This window comes from Delphinapterus leucas, chromosome 3 (genome assembly GCF_059928025.1).
Source record: "Delphinapterus leucas isolate spDelLeu-1000000601 "Yukka" chromosome 3, BTC_Dleu_Yukka2, whole genome shotgun sequence".
NCBI classification, from domain to species: Eukaryota; Metazoa; Chordata; class Mammalia; order Artiodactyla; family Monodontidae; genus Delphinapterus; species Delphinapterus leucas.
The window spans coordinates 110296185-110310699 of NC_143131.1; the positions used below are offsets into that span (position 1 = coordinate 110296185).

Here is a 14515-nt window from a genome sequence, read left to right on the forward strand (position 1 = left end):
ATAATCCAAATGTTAGAGTTAACACACAAGGACTTTATAATAACCATTATAAATATATTAAAGAACACAGAGGAAAGAGATAAAATGGATGAAAAGATGAAGAAAAAGATGAAGAAGTGCAACAGAGAACTGGAGATTCAAGTGGATATTCCAGAACTGAAAAATATCTAAAATTAAATTCAGTGCATGCATTTATCAGTAGACTGGATACAGCAGAAAACAGGATTACTTTCTTAAACACAGGTCATTACAAAATACCCAAACTGAAAGAAGAAAAAAATGGAAAGAATAGAACAGAATGTAAGAGATAGATAGGATGCAAATCTTCTAACATATAAGTAACTGATTTCTCACATGGGAGGGAAAGAAAAAGCGGCAGTAGTAACTCATAATGGCCATGAAATTTTTAAAACTGATAAGCAAACAACAATGCACAAATTCAAATGCTGAGCAAACCCCATACAAAATAAATACAAAGAAAACTGTGACGAATCCTTGTTACAGTTAAAATTACTCTGAGTCGTATTTGCATCCTATGGGAAATGCTGGTATTTTTGTTTAGCCTTCTGCGGATTGTGGTTCCAGTGTTCAATTTTCAAAGCCTCTGCAGTGCTATACAGATCTGTCCACTTTGTACCACCTAGTGGTCAGTCTGGGACCTGAGTAGAGGTCTGCTTGGGTCAGTTCTCAAAGTCTATGATATGCTAAATAGGATCAGATTCACGCACCTACAGGATGGGGGTGAGCCCAGGATTTCATAAACGACTTTATGGGGTTGTTTTCTCCATCTTAATTATCAATCTGGTACTTTCTAGTTCCTTAGGACTCCTTTTTTGGACCTCTAGAGAGAAACTGTCCACTGCAGTGCCTTAGGGGCCAAGTAGAGGGGGACAGAGAGAGTGGGGAAAAAAAGCAGTGACACTGGCTTTGTTTTCTTGGAGCCACTGCTTCACTAAAGGGTGAGGAACATTTTGTCACTCAATGCCACTGGATTGCTTGGAGACTGGGGCCTGAGAATATGGAGAAAACAAGAGTGAAAAAAAAAAATCTGTGGGAATTCCCCCTCTGTCTGAGCTTTAGGAGTTTCCTTTCCCATTCCTTAAGTCAGGCTGCTTCAGGGTCCTTCTAGGTCTGCACCATAATATTCACATCCAGGTTTCATGCTGCCTTGAGTCCCGTCCAGGGGATACTGGAGTGAAAAAAAAAAGGTAAATTCACTTCTGGTGGTGGTACTTTGAATTCTCTGAGTTCTCAAATAGATGGATCATGATTTTTGTTTAAGTTTTACTGTTGAGTTCAGTGGGAAATGAAGGATAGCATGTGTTTACTCCATCTTAACCGGAACTAGAATCCTTAATTTGCTTTTTATCTTCAGGGACATAAGGACGTATCAAATAGCACCTTAAAGTCTGTGTTTGATATTCTGGAGCTCCTACAGTTCTGTTTCTGTTGGTTCTGGCTTAAAATGATTTTTAAGAGGGCCTCACAATGTTTGATTGTTTGACTCCGTATTTGGAAACTTATTTTTACAAATAATAGGCTGCTGCTAGCATCTTTTAAAGAGGATTTCTATTTTCTTTTGCCAGGTACTGGAGACCTAGGGCCAGGTCAAAACTTGAGGTTCTTCTGAGTTGCCTAGAGTACAGTCCACATTCTCTTCGGAGTTAGATACTTAAGTTCTCAATCAAGAACAAATGTTATGCTAGAGTGTTCTGGCCTTTGGTAGGCTCTACACTACGAACCTTCTCTCAGCAGCTCCTTCTCTCAGCTACGTTCTATGGATGGGAAAATAGCCCTGGGAAAGAAAACATCCTCTGGGGGGTACAGTCTCAGGATGAGTGGTAAGGGATTTGACACATCCAGAGTTTGTGCTTTTAACAAGTGCAGGATTCCAACTCTTTCACCTTTTCCTGGGAGCCTATTACCAAAAAATCTCAGTCTCTCAGTTGCTTTTTCTGTACTGGTAAATGCTCCAGGGCAGATATGGCTCCAGTTTACCTCTTTAAGGTCTAACTTGTCTGTTCAATGGCAGGTAGCTCTTCACTAGCCAGCTCCTTTAGTTGTTCTCAGTCAATACTAGAAACAGAAGACAAGTTTTTTAAACTAATTTTGCTCAGATTATAGGTGGTCCTTTGAATTGGGAGTCACATCTTTCTTTCATTCTGGAATGGCCTCTGCCACTGTTTCCTAAATACTTTCTTCTGCACTTTTTCTTTTAGATCTCTTGGAATAGTGCTCAATTGCATTTTGTCTTTTTTTGCTCTATAAAGTTGATTTTCTCAAGTTACCTATTCCTTCTACTGTATGTTTCTGTGTTTTCTACTAAAATATGTCTTTGCATATTTAAAATAACCCCAAGAGGTATTTTTCTCAGTGACTGTCTTTCTTCCAAATATCCTGTTCTTGTTTTAAGGAATGAATTTTTATATCTCTCTGTGCAGAGTTCTAGAAATGGCTTTCTTCTCCTCCTCAAATTAACTATTTTCTCCAAAATCTGTAAGCTCACTTACTAGGTTCTTTATCATCACCCCTCAAAAATCCTGGTTCTCTTATAACTGGTGATCCCTTGCTGTCAGTTCTAATTAACACAAGATGACCAAGTACCTAGTATCATCTAAACAAATCTGTTTTCTGGTCACAGCTTGTCTTTTTGTAGGTGTTCTGACTGTGAATTCCATGCAGGATGACCTAATCGCTCAACTTTGCTTCATGATAATGCCCGAGTTACTGGGACTTTATTCCAGGCACCACATCCAGACTAAAATGCTCCATTTCAACAAATTTTCTACTAATATTTCTATGAGATACTCTTTGGTGTTTTTTGCATGGGGAGAATGTTGGCTGATTACACTCTGGCTGGGGCAAGGAAGGAGGTCTTGAGGGTACGGGCCCCCTTCTGTAGCACCACGTAACTCCCACACTCTGCAACATCCAATCTAGGGTTCTGTTGGGCAATTGCTTCTCACCATCCAAAGAGTTTGGAGGTTGTGGTTTCTCTTCCTCTTGCAGCCTTCAGATCAATTTTGTCTCCCAGGGTCCATGTTGTTAACCACTACATTATACTACCTCTATGTTTTTATACACAACCACATTTGATACTAGTTAGTAATTATTATGTGCCAGGAACAAAAAAATTTACAGGTACTGATGCTTATAAGTACCCTACAAGGACTTCCCTGGTGGCGCACTGGTAAAGAATCCGCCTGCCAATGCAGGGGACATGGGTTCGAGCCCTGGTTCGGGAAGATCACACATGCCACAGAGCAACGAAGCCCGTGTGCCACAATTACTGAGCCTGTGCTCTAGAGGCCGTGAGCCACAACTACTGGGCCCGCATGCCACAACTTACTGAAGCCTGCGCACCTAGAGCCTGTGTTTCACAACAAGAGAAGCCACTGCAATGAGAAGCCTGCGCACCGCAACGAACAGTAGCCCCTGCTCGCTGGAACCAGAGAAATCCCATGCACAGCGATGAAGATCCAAAACAGCCAAAAAATAATAATAAAAAAAAGAACCCTATGAAACAGAGCTGGAGAAACTGAATAGAGACTAAACAATATGCTGTAAGTGTCAGAGCAACCTCTGCTTTCATATTTTTCAAAATCAGAATCCTTTTATTTTAACCCAAAAGTCGATATTTCTAGATACTAGTCCAAAGTCTAGGAAATCCGAAAACTGTTAAGGTTTACTTATTCTATGCTAAACTTATATAATATTTGGAAATCGCCAATAGGCTGTTATATGCCAGATTTAGCATGATGTAATTCAGTGAAAGGGACTCAAGTGAAAAGAGTGAAAAACCAAATGTTTCATTTTTCATTATGACTAAGTGCAGGATAAGGAGGAGTCAAAGTGGGGGGAAAACACACACACGTCCTTTTCCATAGGCACAGTTTTAAAATTCAACTCTTATTCCTCAAATTTCAACCTAAATGATGTAGAGAATTTTTTTCCTTTCTACTTTATAAGGACTCTTAAATTTTCTTTGATAGTTTTTAACTGCTACACTTATTTTACTGTTGCCCTTCTCAGAATTTCAGAGAAAATCCTATGAAATCTAATCAAACTAAGTCACAGTCTTCCAAAAGTTAGAAAAAAAAAAAAAAAACCCAAATAGTAGATTAAGTTAAAACTACAAGCTTACTCCTTGCTTCATTCAAATAGTAACATGATTAAAACATACTATAGGAACAGTAATCAATATTTTTACAAAGAAAGGTATACTGTCATTAAAAATTGGCAATTCACTGATTAATTAATTCAATGTTTTACTCAATTTATTTCCATGAAACAGCTAATCTGGCATTCATATTATTATTTTAGAAAGCTAGCTAAAACATTAGAAGTAGACATTTGCACATTAGCAGGGAGAAAAAAAGCCTGACTATGACTTCTCAGTTTCATTCAGATCAATCTAAGTTTCATTCAGTATCTCCAGGCAAAGTACGGTACATAATAGATACTCAGTAGACATTTCATAAATGACTAAATGTAGTTGTACACCTATTTTAAAACTAAGATTTCAAAATAATTAAATACAAATAAAACTTCTAGAATACAGAATACTATATTTCAGCACTAAAGATCCTAAAAATGTTCAAAAAGCTTAGATAGAAATATTTTTAAAGTATTTTTACTATCCTCCCTTTCACTGTAGTGATTCTTTTCTTTTGTATCACCAAACAAAAGGGCTCAGATAGTTTCTGACAACAAAACTCACCAAAAATGTTGGTCTTTACAGTAAGCGCAAGATGAGTATTATTCCTCAAAATTTCAAGGGCCTTCACAAACGTTATATTCTCAAAGTTTTGTCCATTTACTTCCATTATCTTGAGAAAAGTGTTTGAAAAATACAAATTAAGACAAAAACAGTATTAGTTATTTCTGCAATCTTAAGTTTAATGGTGAAAAAATAAAACTTAAATAAAATGCACCTGTGTGTGAACAATGGTTAATTCTGTGAGTAGTGGAATTACTACCTAATTTTTTTTCTCTGTTTTGTGGTATTTTCCTAAATCTCTACTATAAACATTTTTTTTTTAAAGTTCACTCCCGGGCTTCCCTGGTGGCGCAGTGGTTGAGAGTCCACCTGCCGTTGCAGGGGACACGGGTTCGTGCCCCGGTCCGGCAAGATCCCACATGCCTCAGAGCGGCTGGGTCTGTGAGCCATGGCTGCTGAGCCTGCGCGTCCGGAGCCTGTGCTCCGCAACGGGAGAGGCCCGCGTACCGCAAAAAAAAAAAAAAAAAAAAAAAAAGCAACAAGCACAACTGTGATGGGGTCTTGCTCCATTTGACACTGCTGATCACTCACATCAGGGCTTCACAAACTTGGCTGCACCCCAGAATCATCAGGAAGCTTATTCAAAAAGTACTAATTCCAAGGAAGAAGGATAAAGAGATAAACACAATGAGAAAAATAAGGCAGCACAGAGGACAGAGCTCAAGGATTGACACAAAGATTTCAAAAGGATAAAAAAGAGTGAGAAACAAAATATTAGGAAAAGAAAAAGAAAAAAAAAGTCACAGAGGTAAAATCACCAGAGTTCAAAAAAGTCTTCAGTCTACATACTGAAATGGATCATCTAGTACCAGGCAAAAAAATAAATTAATTAATTAAAAAAAAAAGATCCCATGAAAATTCTGAATTCCAAAGACTTAGAACAAAGACTTTATAAGGATCACTGTGGGGGTTGTTGGTGGTGGGGCGGGGGGAGGAGGAGAACCAGAGGTACCTAGAAAAGAAAAATAAAGGATGGTTTGGACTTCTTTTGAGCCACACTAAGTGATGTGATACTTTTCTGTGACTTCAATGTTCTGAGGGAAGAATGACTGTGATAAAAAATTGAACAAAAAAGTATCATCAAGACATGTAAGGACACAAAGTTATAGTACTCATTTACCCTTTTTGAAAAAAGTACTAGAAAAGGTACTAGAAGTATTAGAAGACAATCGTGAGATAAAATAATGGGGACATATGGGCATAGATGAAGTGGAGGTGATCGATGAAATCAGTAAGGCAGGTGCAAATATCTAAATGACTGTTAATAATAAGCTTATGAAACTTAATGCAAATGTCAAAGTACTCTTAAAAGAGAACATCCATAATGTTAAAAAATGACTTATAATCTAGATCTAAAATCTCAGATAATTTCAACCATACTTGGGAGGACTGAGGGAAGAAGTAAAAACATGATAAATTTCTCTCCTCTGTCAGGAATGAAACCACTGGATTTTTCTTTTTTTTTTCTTCCTGTGAAGAACGAGATTCTTAAGTATGTTTACCAAAAAATACTAGAACAATAAATATAATGACTCCAGGTTCCTTGCTACTAGATATTCTTAATGAGTAGTCTGAGTAAGGTCCAGAAATCTCTATTCTATAAAACTCCCTTATGGGAAGAAGGGAATCATTAAAACTTTATATCAGAGTTTCTTTTCTAAAATTACATCATTTTCTAAATTTTAAAATATTTTATTACGATATACGTTTTACTTATTATGTGTGAGTTTCTTAACCCCTTGCACTATTAATATTTGGTCTGGATAACTCTGTTGTGGTGGCTGCTTTGTCACGGGGTGTTGTAGGCTCTTTAGCAGTATCCCTGGCCTCTATCCACTAGATGCCAGTAGTAATTCCCAAGTCATGACAATCAAAAATAACTCCAGACATCACCAAATGTCTCCTGGGTGACAAAATTACTGCTGGTTGAGAGCCACTGTCCTGAAGTATAGACCTTTTCATAATGTGAATGCCCTCTTTTTTTTGGCCTCGTGGCATGCAGGATCTTAGTTCCTTGACTAGGGATTGAACCTGTGCCCGCTGCAGTGGAAGCATGGACTCTTACCCACTGAACCACCAGTGAAGTCCCTGTGAATGCCCTCTTAATTTAAAAAAATGACAGTATGGTTTGGTTAAAAGTAAAATAAAGTCACATTCTAAATGAATGTGTGAACAAACCAAAATTTTTAAGTGGAACAAATTCAGCTTCCCAAGTGATTCAGTTAGATGAGAAACCACTCTTTGGTGTACATGATAATTATCTAGACTCTTTGGTGTACATGAGAATTATCTGAGAGCTTTGTTCAAAATACAGATTTCCAGTCTTCGTCTCTGCAGAATGTGATTAATATGATTACTAAGACTGAGGTGGGTCTAGGAATTGTATTTTTTAGTAAAAAGGCTGTCCATAATCTCATTTTTGAAATATATTGTTCTATAGTTAACTAATGCCTACATGGAGAGAATAAATCCCTATCAACTTACTCCCAGTGTCTCCTTCCTTTTCCTAGTCCCTCAGCCAGCTCACTCTGCTTATGGATGTAGTTCTGTTACCATATGTACATTACTTAAACCAAAACCATCATTTATGGTAATCTTAGGCCACTTAGAGTAAAGGTAGAAGTGCTTACTCCTTTACAGCATGCAAGGGTAGGGTGCTAATTCTCATATGGATCTTTCTGGAATACTGTGAAGTTGCCAACTGATAGAGGTCCTAATCCTTGGAGGATATGCAGGACCATTCAGGTTGATAGTGGCCACACTACCATGCTGTTTCTGGACGTACTGTATCAAATTTACCATTAAAAGTAATGGATATATGACAAAGACATTTTTAAAATAAACAATTTAAAAAATACTACCTCTAAAAAGAAGCTTAAAAAATACTTCCTAAAATTTACCATGCTTACTTGAAGAAATATCAGATGAGGAAAAAAGTAGCACACCTATTACTTATAAAAAGGCTTTAAGTGGTTATTATTTACTTACCTGATCACCACGTTTCAGTCCTGCATCAGCAGCTTTGCTACCAGGTTCTACACCTTCAACAAAAATACCAAATGCCTTCTCACTTCCTCCATTTAGGCTGAAATGCAGAGGGGACTCCCGGGAAGCCTTTTGCAGCACAACCTGTCTCCACTTAGCCTTTGCAGCACAGGCAATATTCAATAACCGGAGATGACCATTCATTTTCTAGAAAGTAGAAATGGGTAAGGTATATATAAATGTATATATTTATTCCTATAGACTTTTATAAATCACCTAAAATTATTAGAATTAGAGCTATATTTAAAATATAGAGGAAATAAAGAACATATAAATCGGGGTAAATAAAACTGAAGGAGGGAAACATTCCACCCTAGAGCACTCTCAAGAATAAGATCTCTTAATATGATTTTTTTAAAGTTTCTAGAAAAGGTTAGAAAAGATTTCAAAGTGATGTCTCATTTAGAGAGGGATGACAAAAAAAATTTCTTCTTCATTTTCTGAACCTTACTAATACATAATCTGTTATTACCAGCTTGCTTATCTCCTGGCTGTTACATAAAACCAGAATCTTTTTAAACCTTTATTTAAAACCTTAAAGGACTTGAACCACCTTCCCAACATTGTGTAACATTCAAAGACACATTCAAGTCTCCATCTCTTCTAGAAATATTATTCTTATATTATTTTAGATCTTCCTATATTATTTTAGATCTTCCTTAAACTTAGTAATATTCTAACTTTCAGGTTCTAATATCAGTTTAATATTTAACTATTCTCGAATAGTGTACTAAGTAAATCTCATGTCTATAATAAGAAGCTAAATTTTTTTCAGGGTAGGAACCAAGTCTTACACCTGTTGTGATCCTATATAACAGCTTGGAGTATAAAGTAGAATTCAATAAATACTTGATGACTGACTCAATTACTGGGGGAAAAAATCCCATGATTGTAAGGCAGTTTCTATTTTCCATAAGCCCCTTGAATATTTACATAGCCAGCACTGGAAGAGCCTCTATGGACCTCTTAATCAAGTTCCCTGTTCATCCCCCCCATTTCACATAGAGCAGATGTGCTGCTGAAAAGTCTACAGGAACCAAGAGGTAAGGAAAGGGACAAAATAATCTGCCAATTTCCCCCTCTTTATTCAACTTAATCCACTTGTACTATGAGTAATAACAATGGTTCTTGAAAATGTGCTATGTGCCAGGTTTTGCTGGCAGATTCTTATGTTTATTAACCCACTAAAATCCTCACAACAATCTCAACAATCTGGAGGCTACTGTCTATAAAATAAGACAACTGAGGCATATAAGGTTGGACAACTTGTCCAAGTTCACATATGCACCAAGTGGTGAAGTCTGAATGTTAATTCAGGCAATCTGACTCCTGAGCTGCATTATTATTTACTTCCTAAAATTTCAAGTTTCTTGGAGCAGATAACCCAGTTGCAGTTCAAAGTTTTGTCTCTAATAGGGAGAATAAAATGGATTTATAAATAGCTACCATGAAAGTTAAGAAGACCTTGAGGGTATTAATCGTAGGTGTTGTATATTAAGAACAAGTGAAATCACATGCAGAAGGGAGACTTAGTCTAAAGTAGATCTGATAAAGTATGTGTATTTGTATGCCTAAATCAGTGAAAACTGTGGAAGAAGCATGATTTTTGTTTGGGCTGAAGTAGCAGAGGATGAACAGAAGTCTAGAATACAGATTTAGAAGTTCTCAGAACAGGCAATCAAGACACAGGAGAAGATGAAAGCTGTTCTGAGTTGCTATTCTTCGGGGGTGGGGTGGGAGGTTGGTAAGAATCCCTAAACTCTGAAGAAGATAAAATTCTTCTGAGCCTTACTGTATCTTCCAGATTTTTTTCAAATTCCTCCAGAAATCGAGTCATAGCAGGATCACCTTCAAAATCATTAAAATGATTATTTACCCATAATAGTACAATCCGTGTCACCTGCGGAAACATGGAAGAGGCAGCATACGATTATACGAGAGGCATTCTTTCTGCAAAAGTAGGTTCCAAAAGCATGTCTTAAACCGAGGGGAAATTGAGCTTTATGGCTAATCCCTTTGCCTACCTGCTCACACACAAAAGGCTCATTCTAACAGAGAGGCATGTTTTAGTTTGAGCTTTTGCTTCCTTACGTACACAGGTAACAGAGAAAGCCAAGACTGCCTTCACTGAAAAAACAAGCCTGTATACTAACATGTAAGAAGTACATGGGATATATATTTTGGACAGTATCTTAAAACGCAAGCCGCCAAGAGCAGGCAAATGTCAAAAGTGTTTCTTTAGCTGAGAACATGTTTCACCAAAATTGTAATAAAAATCTGAAACTTCCTTCGTAAATACTGTGTATTTTCAAAGTTGTGAACTGATTTATTACTTTGTACCACAGATTAACAGAAAAGTTAAAAACTAACAAATGAAGGTTGAATTAAATAATGTGTCTACAGGGAACTCTACTCAGTGCTTTGTGGTGACCTAAATGCAAAGGAAATCCAAAAAAGAAGGGATATATGTATACGTATACCTGATTCACTCTGCTGTACAGCAGAAATACAACACTGTAAAGCAACTACACTCCAATAAATATTAATAATAATAAAAAGCTTCTGAATATTAAGAAAAGACAGAGGAGCCAAAATAAGATCAAAAGAAATAAGCCAGAGAATTTTCCAAAATCTAAAAAAAAAAAAAAGGAAAAAAAAAAGTGCCTAACAATATAAGTAATTTAAGTCATATACTTTTAAAATTGTGGTAAAATACACATAAAATCCACCATTTTAACCACTTTAAAGTGTACAATTCAGTGGCATTTAGCACATTCACAATTGTGTACAACCATCCCCACTACTAGTTCTAGAACATTTTCATCACCCCAAAAGAAAACCCCATTCCCAATAAGCAGTCACCTCCCATTCTACCCTTCTTCCAGCCCCTAACAGCCACTACTTACTTGCTTTTCTGTCTCTGTGATTTGTCTACCTGGATACCTCATACAATATGTGATCTTTTATGACTGGCTTCTTTGTCTTACCATAATATTTTCAAGGTTTATGCATGTTGCAGCATGTATCAGTATTTCATTTTTTTTTAATGGCTGAATAATATTTCATTATATGGTATACCATATTTTGTTTATCCATTCATCAGTTGATGGACATTTGGGTTGTTTCCACATTTTGGCCATCATCAATAGTGTTGCTATGAACACTGCTTACAAACTTTTGTTTGCACACCTATTAGCTCTTTTGGATATATGCAGGAGTAGAACTACTGGGTTATACGGTAATTCTATGTTTAACTTTTTGAAGAACCACTAAGCTGTTTTCCACAGCAGCTACACCATTTTACATTACTATAAGCAAGTATGGGAATTCCATTTTCTCCACATCAACACCCTTAAAATGCCTGTTATTTCCTTTCCTTTTTTTAAGTCATCTTAGTGGGTGTGAAGTGAACAAAACCATCACTGTGGTTATGATTTGCAATTTCCCTGACTAATGACACTGAACATCTTTTTCATGTGATTGCTGGCCATTTACATATCTTCTTGGGAGAAATGTCTATTCAAGTTCTTTGTCCATTTTAAATTGTATTGCCTTTTTGGTGTTGAGTTGTAAGAGTTCTTTATACGTTCTGGATACTAGACCCTTATCAGACATATGATTTGCAAATATATTCTCCTATTCCATGTGTTGTCCTGTTTTTCCTGATAGTACCTTTAATGTAGAAAAGGTTTTAATTTTGATGAAGTTCAATATATCTATTTTTTCCATTGTTCAAGGTTGAGCTTTGGGTATCATACCTAAGAAACCATTGCCTAATCCAAGGTCATGATTTTTTTTCACCCCTTCTTTTCTTTGAAGAGTATTATAGTTTTAGCTCTAATATTAGGTTTCTGATCCATTTTGAGTTAATGCTGAATACGGTATAAAGGTCAAACTTCATTCTTTTACACATGAATATTTAAGTTGTCCCTAAATCATATTTTTGTTCATTCTCTAGCATGCCTTTATTTCCTCAGCAACCTAAGTAACTATATATAATTTCAAAATCAGGAGGAAGGCAAGCCTGTAGTTTTGGACACTTGAGTTTCCTAGACGATAGAATTCCACAGTCCAACTACATCTAACTTATTTCCCTTAAAGTATAACTCAGAAAGATACACCAGGCAATTATTAATTACTATGGCCCTACTTTTATTTTTCTTAAAATGACTAACTTACTACCTGTTACTGAGGTAGTTTACTGGTAGCAATGTACCAGTAGCTGAGGTATCACTATTCTTTCCATGGGAAGTACAAACACCCCATAAAATAAGGTAAGATAATCTATTTATAACAGCAGACAATGTTTAATGCAAAAAAAAAAAAACCTCAAAGCTAGATTAAAATAAGTTACAGCTGTGATAAATTAAGGTCAAAAAGATAAACTGTTTTAAAATGATTATAAAGTCTTTAACTCAAAAATCAATGTATTTCTAATTCTATTTAAATTGTTTCTAAGCCCTCTTGAAAAAATTTACTTGGTGGATATTCTTTCTAAACTATTAAATGACTTTTAAATGTTTTATTGATCTCCTCAGTAACCACCAATTATTTTGATAAACTGTAAAAATATTATCATCCACCTTCTGAATTTACAGCTACACCACAGCCTGCTTTCAGTTTTTGCCTTTTAAAAGGCAAAACATCCACTTTTAACATTCTATTCTGTCATAAAAGTAACCAAGCAGAGATATGTCTATACTGATTCACTAACTTTTTAGGCGAATTGAATCTTATCAAAATAAACATTTAATTTGTCAGTTGCAAAAGGTTTTGGGGGAATAAAATTTAAAATCACTTTCATGCCTTTTATAATTATAAAACCAACCTTATCCCTTAAGCTGTCAATTTTGAACCATTCCAATAGTTTGGTCCCAACATCCAAAGGACTTTCAAGAAATGTTCTATAAGTTAATAGGAAATCTTCTATATAAGTTGGGTCCACAATGGAATGCTCTTCTATTAAATGCATGATGAGACGCTCAGGTGTTGCCTAAAAAAGAAAAATATAGGAAGAATTAGAAAATAAACAAGTAGCTCAGGAACCAAAGAACTCCTATTGATTACTTCCTTTTGTAGCCACTCTATTACAAAGTCCTTGAAGTAAAGTTTCACCTTTAAAACCCTCAGCACTGGGAGTAGGTAGTCTCTCTAGGTTGTAGTCCATCACCCAGAGGTTTAGAGAGAGAAAAGGCAGAGGAATAAACATGCACAACAGCATTTACTCGGCCGTAGTTGTTTTTATTGGCATTTCATCATAGGAATGGGGGGATAATGTAATGACTGTTGCGAGTAAAGAGAAGGAAGAGGTAAGAGTTAAATTAAAGAAGTAAATAAAGTTTTCTTCCAAATTTAATCATCCTTAAATTCTCTTCTGTCCCAGGCTATAGGAACAACATAGCAGCTCAAGATAGCTTGTTTTACTGTTGTTACTTCTGGGAATAGAGGTTTCCTCTTCTATGGTTTCTTCATTCTAGTTCACCAGAGGAACCAGAAGTTCTATAGATAGTTTTTACATTAACTCAGAGTTTAACTCCTTGCCTGTTTCCCAATTTATAAAAAGGAATGCAAACAACATTTATCTACTGCTCCTTCTTGAGCTTCTGAATCAATGTTAAACTATATTACCTTAGCAGCATTTTCAAAAATGGGTACACAAAACAAATACAGAAATAAGCCAGATGTTAAGCCAAATATAAAAACCAACTGTTGCCCATAACCTCAAATTTCAATTTGTTGCATTCATGCAAAGAATTTCACTGGCCAGAATTATTGCATGGCAAACATAGATTAATACTAACGGTGTTCTTATTTGAGAATTTATTAAAAAATAAAAAAGGGTACCCCACTGCTAATAAGGTATGTAAATCATTTCTCTAGAAGGAAGTCAGAGGAAAGTCTCTTTGAAATACCTATTTAAGGGACAAGACAACCACAGGTCATTCCTATTCTTCTCCCACCCTCCAAAATACTCCAAGAATACCAAACTGGGTCTATCATTAAGGCAAATCACAATCTGAGTTCACTTAAAATGCGGTTCTTAGATCATATATAGCTAAGTCAGGGATGGAAATGATCAACATGTTAAAGAAAGGCCATTATTCTGATTAGCTAAATCACTGAGGCAGGATCTCTGCGGAGACTAGGCCATATATTCAAAACTGTATTTTTTTTTTTTTTTTGCAGTACGCGGGCCTATCACTGTTGTGGCCTCTCCCGTTGCGGTCCGGACATGCAGGCTCAGCGGCCATGGCTCACGGGCCCAGCTGCTCCACGGCACGTGGGATCTTCCCGGACCGGGGCACGAACCCGCGTCCCCTACATCGGCAGGCAGACTCTCCACCACTGCGCCACCAGGGAAGCCCTCAAAACTGTATTTAAAGACAAGTCCCTGGGACTTCCCTGGTGGTTCAGTAGCAAAGAATCCACCTTACAATGCAGGGGACTCGAGTTTGATCCCTGGTTAGAGAATTAAGACCCCACATGCTGCGGGGCAACTAAGCCCATGCACCACAACTACTGAGCTTGCACACCTCAGCTAGCAAGCCCACGTGCCACAAACTACAGAGCCCACGTGCGCTGGAGCTTGTGCGCCACAACTAGAGAAGAGAAAACCCGCACGCCACAACTAGAGAGAGGTCCATGCACCACAAGAAGATACCATGTGCCGCAATTAAGACCCGACACAGC

General features: G+C 36.8%; 1 protein-coding gene across 9 annotated transcripts in view; it reads right to left on the minus strand.

Moving 5' to 3' along the window:
• The window catches only part of RAPGEF6 (Rap guanine nucleotide exchange factor 6), a 250714-nt gene that overhangs the window by 90619 nt on the left and 145580 nt on the right, over positions 1–14515 (minus strand). For 5 of the 9 annotated variants that reach the window (XM_089909271.1, XM_089909272.1, XM_089909275.1 and 2 more), the window contains exons 12-16: positions 12654–12818; positions 9618–9725; positions 7769–7972; positions 6161–6250; positions 4721–4829 (exon numbers count right to left, since the gene is read on the minus strand). In XM_089909271.1, the coding sequence (XP_089765397.1) occupies positions 4721–4829; positions 6161–6250; positions 7769–7972; positions 9618–9725; positions 12654–12818 (676 nt within the window). The remainder of the gene's footprint in view (positions 1–4720; positions 4830–6160; positions 6251–7768; positions 7973–9617; positions 9726–12653; positions 12819–14515) is intronic. The other 4 variants (XM_089909274.1, XM_089909278.1, XM_089909276.1 and 1 more) reach the window with 1 other exon arrangement.